This window comes from Pantherophis guttatus, chromosome 6, assembly GCF_059756535.1.
Source record: "Pantherophis guttatus breed Tessera chromosome 6, ASM5975653v1, whole genome shotgun sequence".
Classification (NCBI taxonomy): Eukaryota; Metazoa; Chordata; class Lepidosauria; order Squamata; family Colubridae; genus Pantherophis; species Pantherophis guttatus.
This window is the reverse complement of record NC_142068.1, coordinates 32,905,953-32,925,238: the sequence shown is the minus strand read 5'-3', so window position 1 is coordinate 32,925,238 and position 19,286 is coordinate 32,905,953. Positions and strand designations below refer to the sequence as shown.

Below are 19,286 nucleotides of genomic sequence, written 5' to 3'. Positions count from 1 at the left end.
TAGGAACACAAGTTAAAATAGGGAAGAAAATGGTAAGTGAACACCTGTCTACCCAAATCACCAGGACCAGATGGACTATACCCCAAGGTTCTGAAGGAACTGGCAGACAAGATTTCAGAACCACTGAACAAAGATCCTGGAGCACCAGGGAACTGGCAGAGGACTGGAAAAGAGCTGATGTAGTTCCCATCTTCAAAAAAGGAAAAAAAAATAGATCCAGGAAACTACAGACCTATCAGCCTGACCTCAATACCAGGGAAGATTCTGGAAAAGATAATCAAGCAACAAATCACCTAGAATCAAGCAACGAATCAGTGAACACCTGGAAGCAAACAAAGTAATAACCAAAAGCCAACATGGATTTGTCAAAAACAGATCATGCCGACTAATCTTATTGCATTCTTTGACAAAGTGACAAAATTAGTGGACCAGAAGAATGCTGTCAACATAATTTACTTGGACTTCAGTAAGGCATTTGATAAAGTAAACCATAACCTACTACTAGATAAAATAGAAAAATGTGGGTTAGACAGCATCACCATCAGATGGATTCGTATCTGGCTGACCAACCACACTCAACATGTAATCCTCAATGGAACTGCATCTACATGGAGGGAAATATGCAGTGGGGTACCCCAAGGCTCTGTTTTAGGCCCAGGACTCTTCAATCATTCATCGATGATTTGGATGAGGGATAGATGGAGAACTCATCAAATTTGCAGACGACACTAAGCTAGCAGGAGTAGCCAACACTCCAGAAAGTTGGCTTAAGATACAGAAGGATCTTGACAGACTTTAACATTGGGCATTATCTAACAAAATGAAATTCAGTAAGTAAGTTTCTACATTTAAGCAAAAAAACCAAAACACACAAGTACAGTATATGTGGTACCTCACTCAATAGTAGTAATTGTGACAAGGATTTTGGAGTCCTAGTGGACAACCACGTAAATATGAGCCAGCAGTGTGCAGCAACACAGTTCTAGGCTGCATAAACAGAGGGATAGAATCAAGAGGATGTGAAGTGTTAATACCACTTTATAATGTCTTGGTAAAGCCACACTTGGAATACTGCATCCAGCTTTGGTCATCACGATGTAAAAAAGATGTGGAGACTCTAGAAAGAGTGCAGAGAATAGCATCAAAGATGATTAGGGGACTGGAGGCTAAAACATATGAAGAACAGTTGCAGGAACTGGGTATGTCTAGTTTAATGAAAGGAAGGACCAGGGGTGACATGATAGCAGTGTTCCAATATGTCAGGGGCTGCCACAAAGAAGAGGGAGTCAAGCTATTCTCCAAAGCACCTGAGGGCAGGACAAGAAGCAATGGGTGGAAACTAATCAAGGACAGAAACAACCTAGAACTAAGGAGAAATTTCCTGACGCTGAGAACAATTAATCAGTAGAACAACTTGCCTCCAGAAGTTGTGAATGCTTCAATACTGGATGCTTTTAAGAAGATATTGGATAACCATTTGTCTGAAGTGTTGTATGGTTTGCTGCCTAGGCAGGAGGGTGGGCTAGAAGACCTCCAAGATCCCTTCCAACTCTTTTATTCTGTTATTTATATCAAAGATCTAGATTTTAATGGCATTGCATTTTCAGACAACAACAAAAAAAAAACCTATCAGTGAATGTACAGTGCAAATATTCAATATTATAAATCTACTGAATGGTTATTGTTGCAGGGTTTTGTTTTGATTTTGATAACACTGTATATAGTTTTCCCTCCATGAAGTACTTCATAATTTTTATTCTCTCTAACATGCTTTGCTTCTGATGTTTTACATCCATTTATCTCTGTGCTCTATCACACAAAGCTATGTTGCCAGGAACTTAGAACAGTACTATTGACTTATTTATCTTCTCTTCTGCTGTTAATTCATTTTCCAGACTGCCTGCTCCCCCTCCAGTTTACATCTTCCCGAGCCCAGACCTGCAGAACCATCAGTAGATTTTTTTAAAAAAATACATACATTTAGATCACAGTTGCCATAACCAAATGATTATTCAAATGCTAATGTTCAAAGAGGAATGTGTTTCAGGAATTGAGACAATCAAAATCCTGCTTACCATATAAAAATGTATCTTGGAAAAACTTTTGAAAGACTTCACCACTTCAAAGAACTTGGGCAGTCTCATGTTTAAGAGTTTCCTTAAAGGACTCAGATTACAAATACAAACAACATTGTAATAAAAGAAATGGTTGGTAGAAATAAATGATGTTACAGCTTTTGAAACCGAAGAGTTGTCACTATATATTTGCCTTTCTACTATATTAAGGTCCATATGATGTGGTCACTATACAGTTCGTGGTATCATTATATGATAAATCTTTTCTGCAGCAAACACACACACACTGTATAACATACATATTCCAAAGTGTCAGCATTTTTTGCTTGTGGTAACAGATCTTTTTCATAATTAATGTTTATAGGAAAGAGGATTGCAGCTCTCTGCAAATAATTGCTAGGCTTCGTTCTTCAGCAATTTCTGGGCATCAGTAGCCTCATCATTCCATTATCAGGGAGTATAATTGTCCATCTTCATAAGAGTGATTAATGAGAAAGGTATAACTCTCAGTATCCTTCCTAGAATGCTAGCAGAGATGGGATAGTGGTCATTCACATGGGAAAGAAGCTAATAATAATAAGCCTTATAACTTATTGTCTTCTTCATAATGATGCACTATTAAGAACTGGAGATATGGTGGCTTAATCTTCAATCTCCAAACCTCTCCCAATTGATCATCCCCTGCCCCATTCAGGGAAGTTTACAATAAAATTACACAAGTCTTTTAAAAATAATAAGAAAAAATAAAGAAAATGTTAGCAGCCAAGAAAGCAAGAAACAAAAATATCAACTAGCATGAAAAATAAATTTAAAAAACTTATTTTGGGTAACTGGAAACTGATAAACTGTGCTAATTGCAACATAAACTAACCAAATTAATAACTCCCAGATCATAGGAAAAAATCTCCTCCAAATAGAAACATTTTGGTGAATATTTCTTGAAAAAGAAATTAATAAATGGGGGACAGTCTTTTTAGCAGGTCTAACTGTGTTACTTTATATTTAGCTTTGAAATGGATGAGACTAGTAATGATTTCAAATCAGAAGAATTTTAAATTATGAATCTTTATCAACCAAAGGACTCGGTAAGGAAATTTGATTCATATTTTGGAACAGAAAATAAATTGATTCACTTAGAATGGATCTGCATGATGTCTTATTGTATTCAGATCTGAAGTTCTGTTTCTCATTAATAATAATTGCAAATGAACAAATGACATATCATTTTATCTTTTACTAGAACTAGATAATAAAACTTGCAGGTACAGTAAAGGATATAGTCTAACAAATGTCAGTTAAATCAAGGCAATTGAATTTTGAGGTAAGTACACTCAGATTGTTCTACAAAGTGGCATAAAAATCAAATACAAGTAGATTTAATCTGATAATCTGTTTTATATAATATAGTAGCTATATCACTATTAATAATTTAAGCACTTCCAAGAGGAAAGTTTGCAATTGTCTGATATATGAATAAGTCTGTGAGGTTCAGGAAAAGGGCTTTTCATTCAGGCAGCTAAAACAGACTAAGCATATAGCAGAATTGGTCCAGTGGCATCATATATGGCCCCACTATCACATTGACAGCTGATAAAGTGATAAAGTCATTTTTTCAATTGGTATTTTAAGAGTTAGGTGGTAAAATGTAAGATTCAAAATGAAAATAAGATCTTTGAGATTGTGAAGGGTTCTTTTCGGGAAATGGTACAGACTGCTAACAAAGAGATTGTTTTTATCTTCTCTGTGTTTAACGGGAGGTTTTTCTTATGTAAAAGGTTGAACAAATTTTCCCATTTCCTAACCTTTAAATTTACACTAATATTAAAGTCTATGTCTGTGCCAGTGTGTTTGTATAATTTCTAAACAATGCAATGAATAATTTTGTTCTCTTTTGTTGCCTGAGCTTTTAACAAAGTCTTTCGCCCACCAACAAATTAGTGTTTCCATCAGTAGTTACATGACAGTGCTGTGGCAAAGTTAGCTTTGTATAATTTCCCAGTCTCTGCTGAGGGCAGTAAGGTGGAAGGCAGATGCTTCACCAGTTGCTAAATGGCTGTAGGCTCTCAGCATCTCTGCTGGAGTGGTAAGGCTGCTGGGCTTTGCTTCCCCTTTCAGCTTGTCTGCTTTTGGTTTTCTGAACTCCAAGCTTGCTTCTCCTTCTCCATCGGTTGCCTGCTAATCTGCAGTTTATTGTGATGGTAGCTCCACTTCTTTGCCTGCAGAATCTTTCTCTTTGTTGCCACCTGTACAAATCTTCCTGCAGCATGTAGGTGCTTTCAGCATTGTCTTTCTATAATTGGGAATCAGGCGTGGTCCAGACATTAAAGGGAGAAAACAAGAAGAAGGAAGAACGGACACTGGCACTCAAAACATTCCACAAAGATATTTAGAATTATTAGGAACAATATAATCTAAAGTAAATGTATTGGAGAGCAGGATTACATCTAGGTACATCTGCAGGGCTGGTGAAAAGAAAAACCAGGGCAGTGGATTAATAGGTTGTAGGTGCCAGAGATATTGTCTAGGGAAGGCTCAGATAAGAGACAATGTAGTTTATATTAGAATAGTAAGTGGGGCAAGAGGCTTGGAAGAAACCCTTCTTAATTTTACACTTCCTACTCAGGCTGTAAAAAAGATAGAGAAAAAATGCACATTTAGACTTGCAAAATTCTCTTAAGGTAGCCTACAATAAGTATAGTACACAAAATTATCTGCTACAACGTACTACCTGACTACTTCAGCTTCAAGCAAAATACACGAGCACACAATAGATACAAACTTAAGGTAAACCGCTCCAAACTCGATTGCAGAAAATATGACTTCAGCAACAGAGTGGTCAGTGCCTGGAATGCACTACCTGACTTTGTAGTTTCTTCCCCAAGCCCCCAAACTTTAACCTTAGACTGTCTATTGTTGACCTCACCCCATTCCTAAGAGGTCTGTGAGGGGCGTGCATAAGCACACTAACATGCCTACAGTCCCTGTCCTAATGTCCCCATTTATTCGTATCCATTTCCTGTATTAATAATCATGTTTATACTTATATATGTTATTTTATACATGTTTGACAAATAAATAAATAAAATAAAATAAAGAATTAACTCATCTGGTCATGTTGCTGTTTGGTCCATCTGGTAATTTTGACAAGATGCTTGTTTGTTTGCTTGTTTGCTTGTTTGTAAAATTTATTAGCTGCCCATCTTGCCACACAGTAATTCTGGGTGTCTTACAGTATTAAAACATAAAACTATGTAATTTATAATAATATAAATGCTGTACTATAAATACTGTAAAATCAACCTAGCTAAAAAAAATGGGGAAAGAGAATATGATGAAAGGGGGAGAGGGTGGGATCTATTGTTCATCAACCACTCTCACTCTCAACTTGAAGGCCCTCTGTGTTCTGACCCAGCCTTCACAAACCCCACTCAACAACCTATTCATGAGGAAAAAACCCTTTTTATTTATTAAGGCAGGAATTCACAGTATTCACTGACAAAGCTCCAAGTCACACATCCATAGGTTATTCACAAGCCATAACAGTCTCTGAGTTCCCCGCAGGGAGCCTCAATTAGCACTTCAATCTCAACACAAAGAGTCCTGACTAACCTGGTTAGTGGCAAGGAAATCCTGGCAAGGACTCTGCTGGACTCTTCTGGAGCATGAACGGAAGTCTCCAACACCCACGCTTCCCACACCCTCCTCCTTATATCCCAACCATGAAGGGGCTTGTTGATATCTACTTCTTCTCCTAGATAGCTGGCCTTCAGTCCTACATTGCTCTGCTCTCCGTACCTCTCTGCACATACACGCATCTGGGACAGGGCCCAACTGTGTCTCCCCCTTGATCATCTCAGGCTCCTAAAACAGCTGTCTCTTTACCTGAGCATGAGTAGATGGGCTCTGCTCTGCATGTGGCTCTGAGACCTCCTGTTCCTCAGAGCTTTCCGCCAGCTCCGATGGTATCCCAGGCACCCCCTCCATCTCCTCTGACTCATCTGACTCGACTGCCAGCAGAGACAAACCACAACTCTCTGTTGGCACCTCAAGCCAACTGGCAGAGCCAGTTCTTTAAGCTCTTATGGAAGGTCGGGAGAATTGGACCTGACCTCACTTGGGACTAAGATGTTCCAGAGGGCAGGCTGGCTAATGGATTTAAAATGGGATGGAATTTGTTCATAGCTACCATCTTGAATTATTAGACCTTTGTTTATATCCAAAACACCCAATGGGATTAAATCAGTTTTAATCAAAAATATATTTTTTCTCTGGTAATAATATAATTCAACAGTTAATGAATTGTGCCAAAACAGAGCCACATAATAATAGAAATAGTGGTTACCATACATTTTGAGATGGTTCAAGAAAACACCAAATCTATTCCGAGTAAGGCTCAAACATGACTAATTTTGCTTCATTTGCATGTTTTGATTATCTTTATCAGGATTTGATTTAAAAGTGTCCCAGCTGTACAAAATGTGCCCAAGTCAGAATGGGAAAATATACTTTGAATTGAATTGGCTTTGCTCTCTTAGGTTCCTGGCAAAATTCTTCCATTATTCCAAATGAATTACTGTTTTCTCAATTCAGAGGATAGATAGGAGGAGAATTGTGTATATGTAGAGAGGGAAGGGAAGTAATAGCACAGCATTCACACATACATAATCCAAACCAGCCTTTCACAACTTTTTATTCAGGTGAAACCTTTGAATTAATTTTCAAAACTTAGGGAACCCCTGCATAAAAATCTCAGCAAGTTTGAAAAATATCATAGGACTATGCACGTCTAATGTAATATATGTTTTACAGTGTTTATAACAGCAAAGCAGCAGCTCGACAGCACATAGTTCATTGCAACACATAAATTTCTCACCACTTTGAACACTAACATTGTACAAGTTATGAAGTTCAAAAAATGATTCTTTTCCTATCGCAACGTCTTGTGGAGCTTCCAGCAACCCCTCATGGGACCTTGGGATTTATTGGAACACGAGTTGAGAAAGGCTGGTCTTTTATATTTCAAACTATTCCAGGAGGTGCAGAATAGTTCACTCAAAGTTAATTGCAAAGAAATAAATGTTACAAATGTTTATTTCAGGCTGTCTGGACTTTCTTTAAAAATTAATTTAAAAGAGTGGTGGACAAATTCCCATTTCTTTCTCTGAAACAGTTTCATTTTAAATTCAAGCTAGAGGGATGATGTTGAATTCAATGTGACACCAAAAGATATAAGAAAGAAATACTTCTTTTTTCTTTCAGGAGGTAAAATATGATATTTAATGAGATTACATTATTTTGCTATATTTGCAAAGCTCTATATCTATCATCTATCTGTCTATCTATAAAATAATAATGATCTTTAAAAGATTCTAGACGGAGCATATTTATGAAAGCGTAACAAGCTTTCCCCCCCCCCCAATAAAATAAAATAAAAGCATCACCTTCAAGAACAGGCATGTAAAAACTTTATTTACTGGCTATGAAAGGAAATCCATACATGTCAAAGAAAAATCTATATTAAAAATCTATATTAACAAAACAAAACAAGACATGGGCAAACTGATTTGGGTTATAAATCTTCAGAATGAAACATGTATTTTTCAAAATGCCTCAAAATAATTTTCTTATTACAAAAACAGGCATAATTGCATATTTAAATAATCTGAATGTAATATCTATTCCCCTTCTCCAAAAAGGAGTTGAGAAGGAAAATCTTATAATATGGTCATATAATGCATAATATAAAGTAACCAATTTAGTTGGTGGAATATTTTATTAGAAATTCTTGCTGTATTTTGAGTTTGAGTTTGTCTATTGAACTTTACTATATAAAATACAGTAAAAGGGATGTGATAAGTACATAAGCAATTATTTAGTGTGTCAGGAACAATAGCTTGGGTGTCTGTGTTGTATATACTGTATCTCTCTGTACATCATTATATACTTTAAATTTTACATAAAAATATTTAAGGTGATTAAAAAACATATCCAAAGTGGAAGCAGGACGACTAATATATTGGAAATACAGCCAGCGTGAAGAGTAAATGAGTGAATCAATATATATTGATTTGAAAGTGAATACTATGAAGAAAAAAAAACCCAGAATGAATTAAGATTGAATAGTAGAATAGATATATGGAAAGAGAGTGGATGGGTTGAGAGAAAATTGTGGAATTGAATACCAAAAAAATGAGAATTTTAAGGAATAAAAGATCACATATGAATGGTATGTTCATATGGTAGAAACAAACATAAAGAATAAAAAAATATGAAAGATGATGAATATTGGTGATGCAAATCAGATTTAACTATTTTGCTTAATTATTCCTATCACATATTTTTAGCATCTTTGCTTTATTACGCCTTATTCATTGCCTGTATTCTGTATCATGTTGCTTATCCAGAGCAGAATAGTATGATGGCATGTATGAATGCCATTATATACACACAAATACAGAGGGAAACAGAGATCTTATTTTAATTATTCACGTGACAGTCCCAATTGAGGACAGTCCCTTCCATCAAGAAATAAACTCACCAGTATTAAAGTTAGGCATAAAGGATGAAATATTCCATTGTTGCGCTAGCTATGATTTTGTTATGAATAAAGATGTTCTATAAATAGAACTCCAGCACATATTTCAAAGGAAAATTTGAATGTTAGTGAACGAGACCCTGCAGCCTTTTAGGAATGGATGAAAAACAAGTCTGAGAGCTGTCAATACTGATCTACAATATTGGATGGAGTAGTTTTATCATATTAAAGTCATGTGTCTTTAGGTTCACATCCACAGAGGACAAGAGTAGGTGACTAATATTAGAGTTTTCTCACTCAGTTTTACAAGTTATGTTCTGGTGCCTGGCATTAAGTAAGACTGAGAAATACAGTACATGACTTTTATATTGTATGATTAATCTTCAGAATCTGGATTGGTTTGGTAAAAAAAACGGGCAGGCTAGATATTAAGGTATATTGGGACAATGTATGTTAGCGCTGGTGCTTGATAAACTGTTGCTATTATTCATTGTATATAAGAATTTCTTCAGGAGAGAGCATTGCCAAATCAACTTATTTTGTTTCAGAAATAAGAAATGAAAATATGTTTTGTTTTTGTTTTTGTTTTTTTGATGTTGGGTCATGAACATGCAGTGGCAGTCCTTAAACAAACATTCAATAAGAGGGGTGGAAATTAAACATAGCAACAAAGATACCTACATGATAAATGAAAAGGTTCACAAAAGTTCTGGTTCATTGAACCATGATTAATATTTTCTAACTGAATTGAGAAAAGATGCTCCTTGACAGCCAGGAAGATCAATTTTATTTGAAAATTAATTCTAAGATATGGGAGAGAAAATTCCTCCATCAGCCAACCAAGACCATAGTAGCACTTTGAGGCAAACATTATGTGGCCCTACAGATAATGCTTCAGACTGTGCAGTTATTCTACATGAGCTTGGAGAGCCATGATTATGAGTTTTTCAGGCTGAAATCCATTTTATTTGCAACAGAGGATCCCAGAGAATGGCCCACTGAAGCTTTCAATGTTTTGCTTTTGGTTTGGTTGTTTTGGTAACATAAATCAGGCAACCCTAACAGCACAGAAGAGATCATGAAGGCATTTTCCTAATGCAAAAACTTTTCATTGGCAACTTTTGCCATCTTGGTGTTGTCAAAAAATCAGCCAAAACCTCATGGTTCAGGAACCTCATGGTTCAGGAAAGTTCTGCAGAGCTGGGCAATTGAATGGATTCTACTTTTGGTATAGGAGCTTTGTCCCATTCATGTTTGGAGTAGTTTTTTCCTATTCCAAACTGAGGCTACAAGAAAGAACTTCTACTTTTCGTTATATCTTATTGTTACTATTCCCTTAAAAGTCTCTGCATTCCTCCATTTTGATTTATAGCATCACTACAAAAATCTCAATATTTTTCTGTAGATGAGATGTCATAATCTGGTTGGTAAACTAAAGAAAATTTCAAAGCCTCCTTTCATTTGCATGTGACATCTTGATGATTATATTCATGGTATTTTTTTGAAGTAATAGTATGGAAATGGTTTGTCACTGCCCCGTGTGGGACTTGTTTTTTATTATCAGACCATAATCTGAAGATTTCCTGATAGTTTTTTCTTCTAAATACTACCAGATCAAACCCTGCTAATGTTTTTTTGAGATTAGCCAATGAAAATTGGCAATGAAATAAACGAGAACTAGATTCCATCCTAGATGTATAGATGCCATTCTGCAGTGGGATGGAATATAATTCCATTTTATTTGGCACCTTATGGACAGGTGCTTAACTTTCTATTGGTTGAAATATATGGTTGTATGGGTTAAACGTAGGAGGTCCAGGACTCTTCATGAATCTATTTTTAAAATAAGACTGGGACTGGGAGTAAAGATGTACTCTGCCATACAAAAAGAGGAAGGAATAGTACCGATGACAGAAAACCAACAGCCACACCATAAATCAAAAAATAATCTAAATAAACTCAAAATACTTTGTATTTTAAAAAGATGTGTTTTATGCATATGTACTAATCTGCACACAGCTGTGCAGAAGACTGAAAAGAAATTCAGTTTGTAATATAGTTATATATTTTTTTCAAGAGTAGCTTATGTGCAGCTGTTAGGATGTAAGCCGTCTTTATTTTTCTCCTCCCATTAATGGGATTCTTCATGGACTGAAGAATCTTGTCTTGACTGGATTAAAAATAGTGCAGCTTCAATTTTTAGACACATTCCAATTTACAGCTCCAATTTATGCTAATCCTGAAAGAACTTTTCTGACATTAAGTAAAAAAGTTATTTTTGCATAAGTACATACACATATAAAATATATGCTCGGTATAATATTTTATATGTATTGTTAATGGAAATAGAGATTTCAAAGAAGCTTGAGTCCTTAATTCTCAGATAATTTGTCAACGAAAGAAAGAAATGTCATTAGATTTAAATAATTGAATTGGAAAACATCAAGCACAATCTACCAAGAATTTCCATATTTTTGTACAACTGTCAGTGGGGTTCACACAGGAAAATGTTCCTACTGTATTGTTTCCTGTGCTACCTAAAATCTGAATGTGCTAATTAGTTTGGAGAAGAATCTAGAATAACAGAATTGGAAGGGACCTTAGAGGTCTTCTAGTCCAACCCCATGCTTAGGCAGGAAACCTTACACCATTTCAGACAAATGGTTCTCCAACATCTTCTTTAAAACTTCCAGTCTTGGCGCATTCACAACTTCTGGAGGCAAGTTGTTCCACTGATTAATTGTTCTGACTGTCAGGAAATTTCTCTTTAGTTCTAAGCTGCGTTTCTCCTTGATTAGTTTCCACCCATTGCTTCTTCTCCTACCCTCAGGTGCTTTGGAGAATAGCTTGACTCTCTCTTCTTTGTGGCAGCCCCTGAGATATTGGAACACTACTATCATGTTTCCCCTAGTCCTTCTTTTCATTAAACTAAACATATCCAGTTCCTGCAACCATTCTTCATACGTTTTAGCCTCCAGTCCCCTAATCATCTTTGTTGTTCTTTTCTGCACTCTTTCTAGAGTCTCAACATCTTTTTTACAGCAGAGAAGTTGCTTATATTCTTTTTCCAAAGTGATAAAATGCATATGTAATTCAAGATATATTATTTTAAAAATGTCTTGAACCTCTGTTGAAATTCCTTGGTCGGGGCCATGGAGGTTCTCTGTATCCATGACCGTTAATAAATAAATTAGATCTTTGATAAAATTTTGATTTGTGATATGGTATTGTAATGTTCTATGTAATCTCCACATAGATTTTTAACCTCAGTCCAGCACAAATCAGGCATGCTGGTTAAGTGTCTAGGATAGCCAAAGTCCAAAAGTTTGAAACTTATGAAGATTATTTTCATTATAACCATTCTCACCATGATTAAAATACAATTCCAAAGCAAGTATTCATCAGTAGGATTACTAGAGAATGGTCTGAAATATATATTCTTATTTTTGCATTTTAGTTTACTTCTTTTCAAAATGCGTTATTCTGTATTGAATTTCAGACAATTCTTCCTTGCAATTTATACAATTTGAACCTGACTAAGTCTGAATGGAAAGCTCTTAGGGGAATATTCTGGATTTATATTTCTATATATATTAATAAGCTGTGCAGCATTTTCAGAATGCTGAAATTCCTGTAATAGAGTTTTGAAATAAGCAAGAGCTTATCTTTTGCATAGTGAAGATCACAGACCTTGTTCTGTCAAAAGTAACAGAATGAGATCATCTACACAACCATTTATATTATCTGGCCTCATTTTCTATTGCAGAAAAACACATTTTAATCTTGTGTTGTTTCCTATGCTATAAAAGGGGAAGAGCAGACAGGCCTTCGATCAATTAATTCTCCTTACATCAATGTTCAAGACAAAATCAACAATATAAAAAAAAAACAAAGGAAATTACATTTATATTTGACCCTTAATGATGATTTCTGGGAACAACTCAACACAAGCTACCCCCTAGAATTGGTACTGCAGTATTCCTGTACTATTGAAAGAGGAAGAAGTCAAAATTCTCTATGTATGGCATTTTTGCTCCTAGATCAAAGTGATAAGTTACTAAATAAAGTGCCAAATGGGATTGTTCCGATAAGAAAACTCTGCGAGATGGGATCACCATGCAATGGGATGAGCTTCCATTCGTGCCCCAGATACTGCTGACCTGTTCGAAAGCATGCAAATGCAAGTGGATTAATAGATACACTTCGGTGGGAAGGTAACAGCACCTTTGGCAGATAGCAATGCTGGTCACATGATCACAGAAATGATCTTCAGACAACATTGGCTTCATGCCCTAGAGGCGGACATGACTGGACATGGAAACCTTTACCTTTATATGTTTTAAACAAAACTAATTTCAGCTTTCATTATAACATCCGATTTCTTGTTCTTTTAGCATTTACATTCATGAGGAACTGAAACTAATTACCGTATGATTTAGAAATCACTGAAAATATGCCAGTTTGTTTGTATGGCTATATTATATTATCTTTATAGAATTTACTAACATTTCAGCAAACTGATTCTCAGTGGAATGTAAAGATATAAAGTAGAAGATACCACAAAAAGCAGAAAAGAAGTTTGTTACTAAGGTTTTAAGCGTGTTTAATTTTAAGATATGAAAACAGTACTTATGGAATATTTTATACAATTATATTTATAAGTAACTTACACAATCACAATCTGACACACACACCCCTCAAATTGTGAGCATTACTTTCACCACAAAGGTGTTGTTTAAAAAGAATAGTGAAAAATCTCATTGGTTTTTGTTCTCTACTCAGTTACATTTTGTTTCATTGTTTAGTCCTATTATCATTAAGATATTGGTTTTCTGCTTTAAAATTACAGGAAAAATCTATTATGGGCCTACTCAGAAATAAACCCATATGAGTTTTAATGTGTCTGCTCACATGTTACTGAGTATGGGGGAGGCATTCTTCAATATTTTTAAAATTTTGCTAATCATAGCATCTAATGGGAAGACTGGTGTCACAAAGAACCAAGGCAGTCTACCATTCAATTCATGTCCACTCTACAACAGCTATTGAAAAATGCCTACTTAAACATCTCCTTTAAAAAAATTAAAAAACGGGGATGGGGTGGGGGCTAAATCAAATAAATGGCATAATCCTAGGTAAAAAAACAGAGCTTTCTGATACAAATATGCAGAAGAACCAAGTGTGTCTGTGTGTGAGAGATTATTTGATGTGACAGGTGCTGCATCCATGCTTCCTCAGCTTAAATTTTTCTAGTTTAAAAAGAATAATCCAATTGATGAGTTGTTTGAAAGAAGTGTGAGGTTAATCTTTTCATTTTATACCAAGCATAGATTGGCAGAATTCCAGCATTTTAAGAAATGGAATAGAAACAGGGTTGTGACTATTTTGTGTAGGCATTTTGCTCTGGGACTGGGCAGTCACTTGCTGCAGTGAAAATGTATGCCAAGTGTTGTTCAAATCCTAAACTATTTTTTAAAAATACAACGTGAAAAAAACTAAATTAATCAATATTGGGATGTGGGTGCCATTCACAAAGCACTCTGAATGTTCCTGCTTATTTAACAGCAACGATGCTTATATTAAATACTCAGCTAAATACTTATCCTTGCACTTAGGATTGTTGTAGCAAGCAAGTAGTCACGTGATCATGATTCAGATTCAAACAGGCACGTATATATGACAGTTGTAGTATCCAGGAAACATGTAATCATCATTTTGTGAGCCAGCTTCCATCAAGAAAAATCAATGGAGGAAGCCACTTAATGGTGAGGACAAAAAGGGTTGTAAAGTCAGCCAAAACTCACGTAATGACCACATCACTTAGTGGTCCCAATTACTATTTTTAAGATGGTAATATGTTGAAATTTGTTCTCTACTTTCCTGGAAAAAAAACCCTGAAAAAAGTTTTGTATTTTATAAACTTCATTCTCTTTCTTAAAATGTTCAAATATGGTGTTTTTGAGCTGGCTTGAGAGTTGTCAAATAGTGGGAATGTTTTTTTTTTTAAAAATACATATTTTTCTATCAGGTCTTTCTACCTGCCCACTTTCTTGATCAGGACAAAAAAACATGGAAGGAATTCATACATGACAGGACTTGGAGATTTATCTAAAATGAAGGAAGCAAGGAAAAGTACAGATTCCTGAAAAGATAATTCATGCTTAATATAAGTGATCTCACATTCCACTTGCGATTGTAATTTTCATCTTTTGAATCCAAATCTTATTAAGTGAAATTAATAACGATTCAGAAGGGTTTTAGAGAAAGTACTAGCTGCTGTTCATTGTTTACATGAAATTGATTGCATGAAATAAGGTGGACTGCAAGTTTATGTTATACAGAAACAATGCTTTTCCTAAATATTAGAACAAGTATTATGAACAATTTAAAACTACCTACTTTAAGCATCATGAAATCTGGTTATGACTACAGTAATTAAACAATAGTCCCTTAGTGGCTGTTCTGTTTTACCATTTATAAAATATGGACTTTGACCACATCAACTTCATACCGTAATTACTTAGCTTTATTATGACATTTATTTGCTTTTTTCCCCAGAATATGTCTTCTTTGAATTGGCCAATAACCATGATAAAGTTCATTGATTGGTTGGTAAAATATCTATCTCTATGCTTTTGCTTTCTTTACAGCTTAGGTGGTGAAGTGGGAAAAGCAAACGAGGGAAGCTACATAGGCAAACATTTTCGTATGGGATTTATGACGATGCCTGCACCTCAGGACAGACTGCCCCACCCTTGTTCAAGTGGCTTTACCGTAAGATCCCAATCGCTTCATTCTGTTGGAGGCACTGATGACGATAGCAGTAGCTGCTCCCGGAAGCAACCACCACCAAAACCCAAACGAGATCCCAGTACCAAACTAAGCACATCCTCTGAAACTGTAAATGCTGGAACAACAAGTAAGAGTGCAAAGCTGCCAGACAGGACTGAAGGTAAATGCTGAACTCCTGTTTTTTATTCCTGGGGGGGGGGGGGGGAGAATGTGGTATGTGACTCACTTACTGACGTATACTCATCATATCATACATTGTTTGCTATTTGATGATCCAGGAATGTAGATGAGATCCAAAAGTGATAAAAAAGAAAACCTGCTTATGCGACTAATATGTTCCCTCTTCTTTCCTCTGTGCCCACAACCTGCCACTTCAAAGGATGGGAAGGGCAATTCCTGAAAAGTACAGCAGTGCCAAGAATAATATTGGTTGTATAATTCAAACGAGTTTCATTTACCCAGTAGGCATACATTTAGCAGAAGAAAGTTGAATTCAGGAATTTAGAAATTATTGAGAAGTTTTTATAGATATGATTTTTTTTGGTTATTTTTGTTAATGCAGCTGCTAATATGCTAGTTTTAAGGGTAAATGTAATACCAAGATTCATTTGTTTTGCAGAGTTTCTTAAACAAAACTTATCCCTTTTAGCCGTAAGGGAGCTTATCATTTAAATTTCAACAGTGAAAAAGTAATAAGAACAGGCTATCAAAAGTGAATATGAACATATGCTATCATGTAAAATATTGGATTTATTTGAGTGGTGGAAAAAGATTAAATAAAAATAATAGATAGAAAGGAAAGGTGGATTCATGGAAAAAGGAGAGAAGACTAAAGGAAAGAAGAGGTAGCATGGAATAAGGGGTCTGAGAAAAAAAACCCTGCAAGTTTGGTTGCGAACAAGTTTTTTTCACTTCTAAAAATTTTTAAATACACTTTTGGCTGAAAAACAGAACGAATGGATATATGGTTTGGTATGAAATAGTAAGAGTACTATCACTAAAATGTGAGCATTTGTAATTCTTGTTCACCTCTGAGCTAACACTAAGCATTAATCTAAATGCAAAAAACCTCCACCTATTTTAAAAATAACAATATAAAAAGGATAAAACTCAGTTTATTATAAGTTCAATGCCAAATGTTTTTTTAAAAATAATCAAGCTTTCAGGTTATCCTTGTAGCAGTTCACCCTCCACTGAGGTCTTTAGTGACACATAATATCCAGTTTAGCCAATGCAACTATGACATACCTGCATTTCAATGACTTATACAAGTAGGTAACTGTGTTATGATGTCATCATGTATGTGATGTCATTTGCCCCCCTTTCTCAGCTAAGAATGCCAGGTACTGACCACAAGGGCAATCAAAAATAATTCCAAACTCAAAGAAGGGGAAAGATTCCTATTATATAATAGAACATACACTCTCTTCCCCGGTAATGTGAGGATTATTTTAGAGCCAACATCAGGATATTACTACTGTCATTGTTAAGGTGATTTTTGCTGCAGAAAATCAACAAGATAAGTAAAAACATTGTGGATATAACTGAGTGTCATGCTTAATTAATGCATGGTGTGTCCAAACTGAAACATTTCTTAGCCTCTAACCAGTATTTGTTGGAGACCAATGACATTGGACACTGCAAGATTATCTATGAAAAAATAATCTAGCTAAGACGGTTTTTTGTGATGCTTCCTTCATTATATGATATCAATAAGGCAATGCAAACCCTTCAAAAGGAAATAATTGGGTTGGATAACAACGTAAATTCTGGTTGGATTACTTTAGTGCACTCTACACAGGGCTGCTCTTGAAGACCAACTGGAAATTACAACTGGTTTGGAATGTGGGGGCAGCATTTGGTTTTTGGTGTCCCAGTGTTTGCTCATTATACATCACTGCAGTGGGAGCTGCACTGGCTTCCAGTTTCTTTTCAGGTGCAATTCAAGGTACAGATTATCACCTTTAAAACCCTAAATGGCACAGGACCAGGTTATTTGCAAGCTTATTTTTCTTGTTACACTAAGTCTGAAAGAGTGAGCAAACTCCAGGTCCTTTAAATGTTGCCATCTTATGGCAGCATACCTTCTTGGTAGCCCACTCCTATCCTTTGGAACACCCTTTCCCCTGAATATAGAAGAAATAGGCCCTTATCTTCTAGCCTTCCAAAAAGCCTTAAAGATCTGGGTTTTCTCACAAGCATCGGTGCTTGTGGCACCAGATGATGGGGATGAATTGTGGTTAGACATCCTGAAAGCTTCTCTAGTTCCCTCCCCCCCCCCCACTGTTTTCAATTCTTTTTCCTGTTGTTGTGGGTACCCAGGGTTATGTTTCATAAGATGGGCAACTATATACTTTGTTGAATAAATAAATATAAATAAATAAAGCAGTACGGTGGGTACAGTTTATGGAACAGGTAGAACCTGTAAGAATTTCTATACATTTATAACTATTCAATACCCCTATATTTCAATAACCTAAAAGAAAAGAAAAGAAAAGAAATACCCAATCCATAAATCCATGATGAACTGTAGATGTAGAAACGAGCAAGAACATTCAGACAAAAAATAAATTTAGGTATTATATTTCTATGCAAAAGCAGGATATTAAAACAAGAGAATCATGATAGAACAAGAATAAGGCAATTCAGTATCAACATTAAGGTACAATAACGTTGATATAGCAAAAGGAATCTATAAATTAAGTGTTTTTGGGGGGTTGGCATAATAAAGCAAATAAAATTATACCTTAGAGCTGAAGTTTTTTTTCTAAGTTAACATTTCACAATTTAGAATATATTATTTTTTTCTTACATTTGTTCCACTATGTGTCATTTTTGTTATTCTAGAGACTTTCTGAAAAATCATTTGGCTTTAGCGAGTGGAAGTCTTTGCATTATTTAGAAAAGCATTATTTGTAGTGTTATACTTCATGCTGCATATTCCTGAGTTCTTTAAAATTCCTCATTTAACATAAACACTACATAGGAGAGTTGCATATTTGTGATTAAATGTTATGGTTGGGCTGAACATGTTTAGCTTCTTTTATTATCAGCTTTTTCTATGCTTTAAGTTCCATATACATACTCTTTGGTATTCAAGGAAGTTGTGGGTATGGTGTGAAGACTTGTCTGTGCAGTGTTAAAATATATGACATACAGTTAGCAACTTAAGAATAATGTTTTGCTCAGAAACTAATTGCTAATACTTGTAGTCAAGATATCCTGGTGATTCCTGATGAGGAAGTTGTATTTAACCGTGTTGAAAAGCAGATCAAAATACACTTTCTGAATTTCTCACCTCTGTTCAATGTGTGATTATTATTCAGTTATGCAGGATGGAATATTTGTGTGTTCTGGCACATCATAATATTAAGATATCAATTTCTCATTTCTAAGTAAGAATATAGTTTGTTCAGTAGTTAGTGTTCTCTATAAAGATGTAAGCAAATGGGACTATTCATCCAATTCTAGCAGTATCTATGACAAAATAGTTATGTAATAAAACCCATATATACAGTATATATGAAAAAGAAAAGCACTTTTCTATAAAGTTAGTCAAAAAACAAAATTCCAATCGGAAACATTTTCACATCTTATACTTGTAGGTTCAAGTCAACTTCATTTCATTTCCATTTAACTATAACTGAATTGTACATAGTACCATTAATAAAATTAATGTACTAATGTACCAGATGTAATAATTCTTTTTTTAAAAAGTTTGACTGGGTGTTGTATAATGTTTTATTGCTTTTGCCCAATACTGTTTCTTGCATGCCAATAAATATTATTTTTCTCAATGTATCAAAATTTAGTCTTGTTTATATTGTCCAAACTTTATAAAATAGCTTAGATTTACTTTGGTCCCATTAAATAATGTGGCTCAA

The 19,286-nt window shown here is 35.1% G+C and overlaps 1 protein-coding gene across 2 annotated transcripts in view; it reads left to right on the top strand.

The window, feature by feature from the left end:
• Window positions 1-19,286, top strand: part of NYAP2 (neuronal tyrosine-phosphorylated phosphoinositide-3-kinase adaptor 2) — a 133,741-nt gene that overhangs the window by 51,437 nt on the left and 63,018 nt on the right. For both annotated transcript variants that reach the window (XM_034439380.3, XM_034439379.3), the window contains exon 3: window positions 15,261-15,562. In XM_034439380.3, the coding sequence (XP_034295271.2) occupies window positions 15,261-15,562 (302 nt within the window). The remainder of the gene's footprint in view (window positions 1-15,260; window positions 15,563-19,286) is intronic.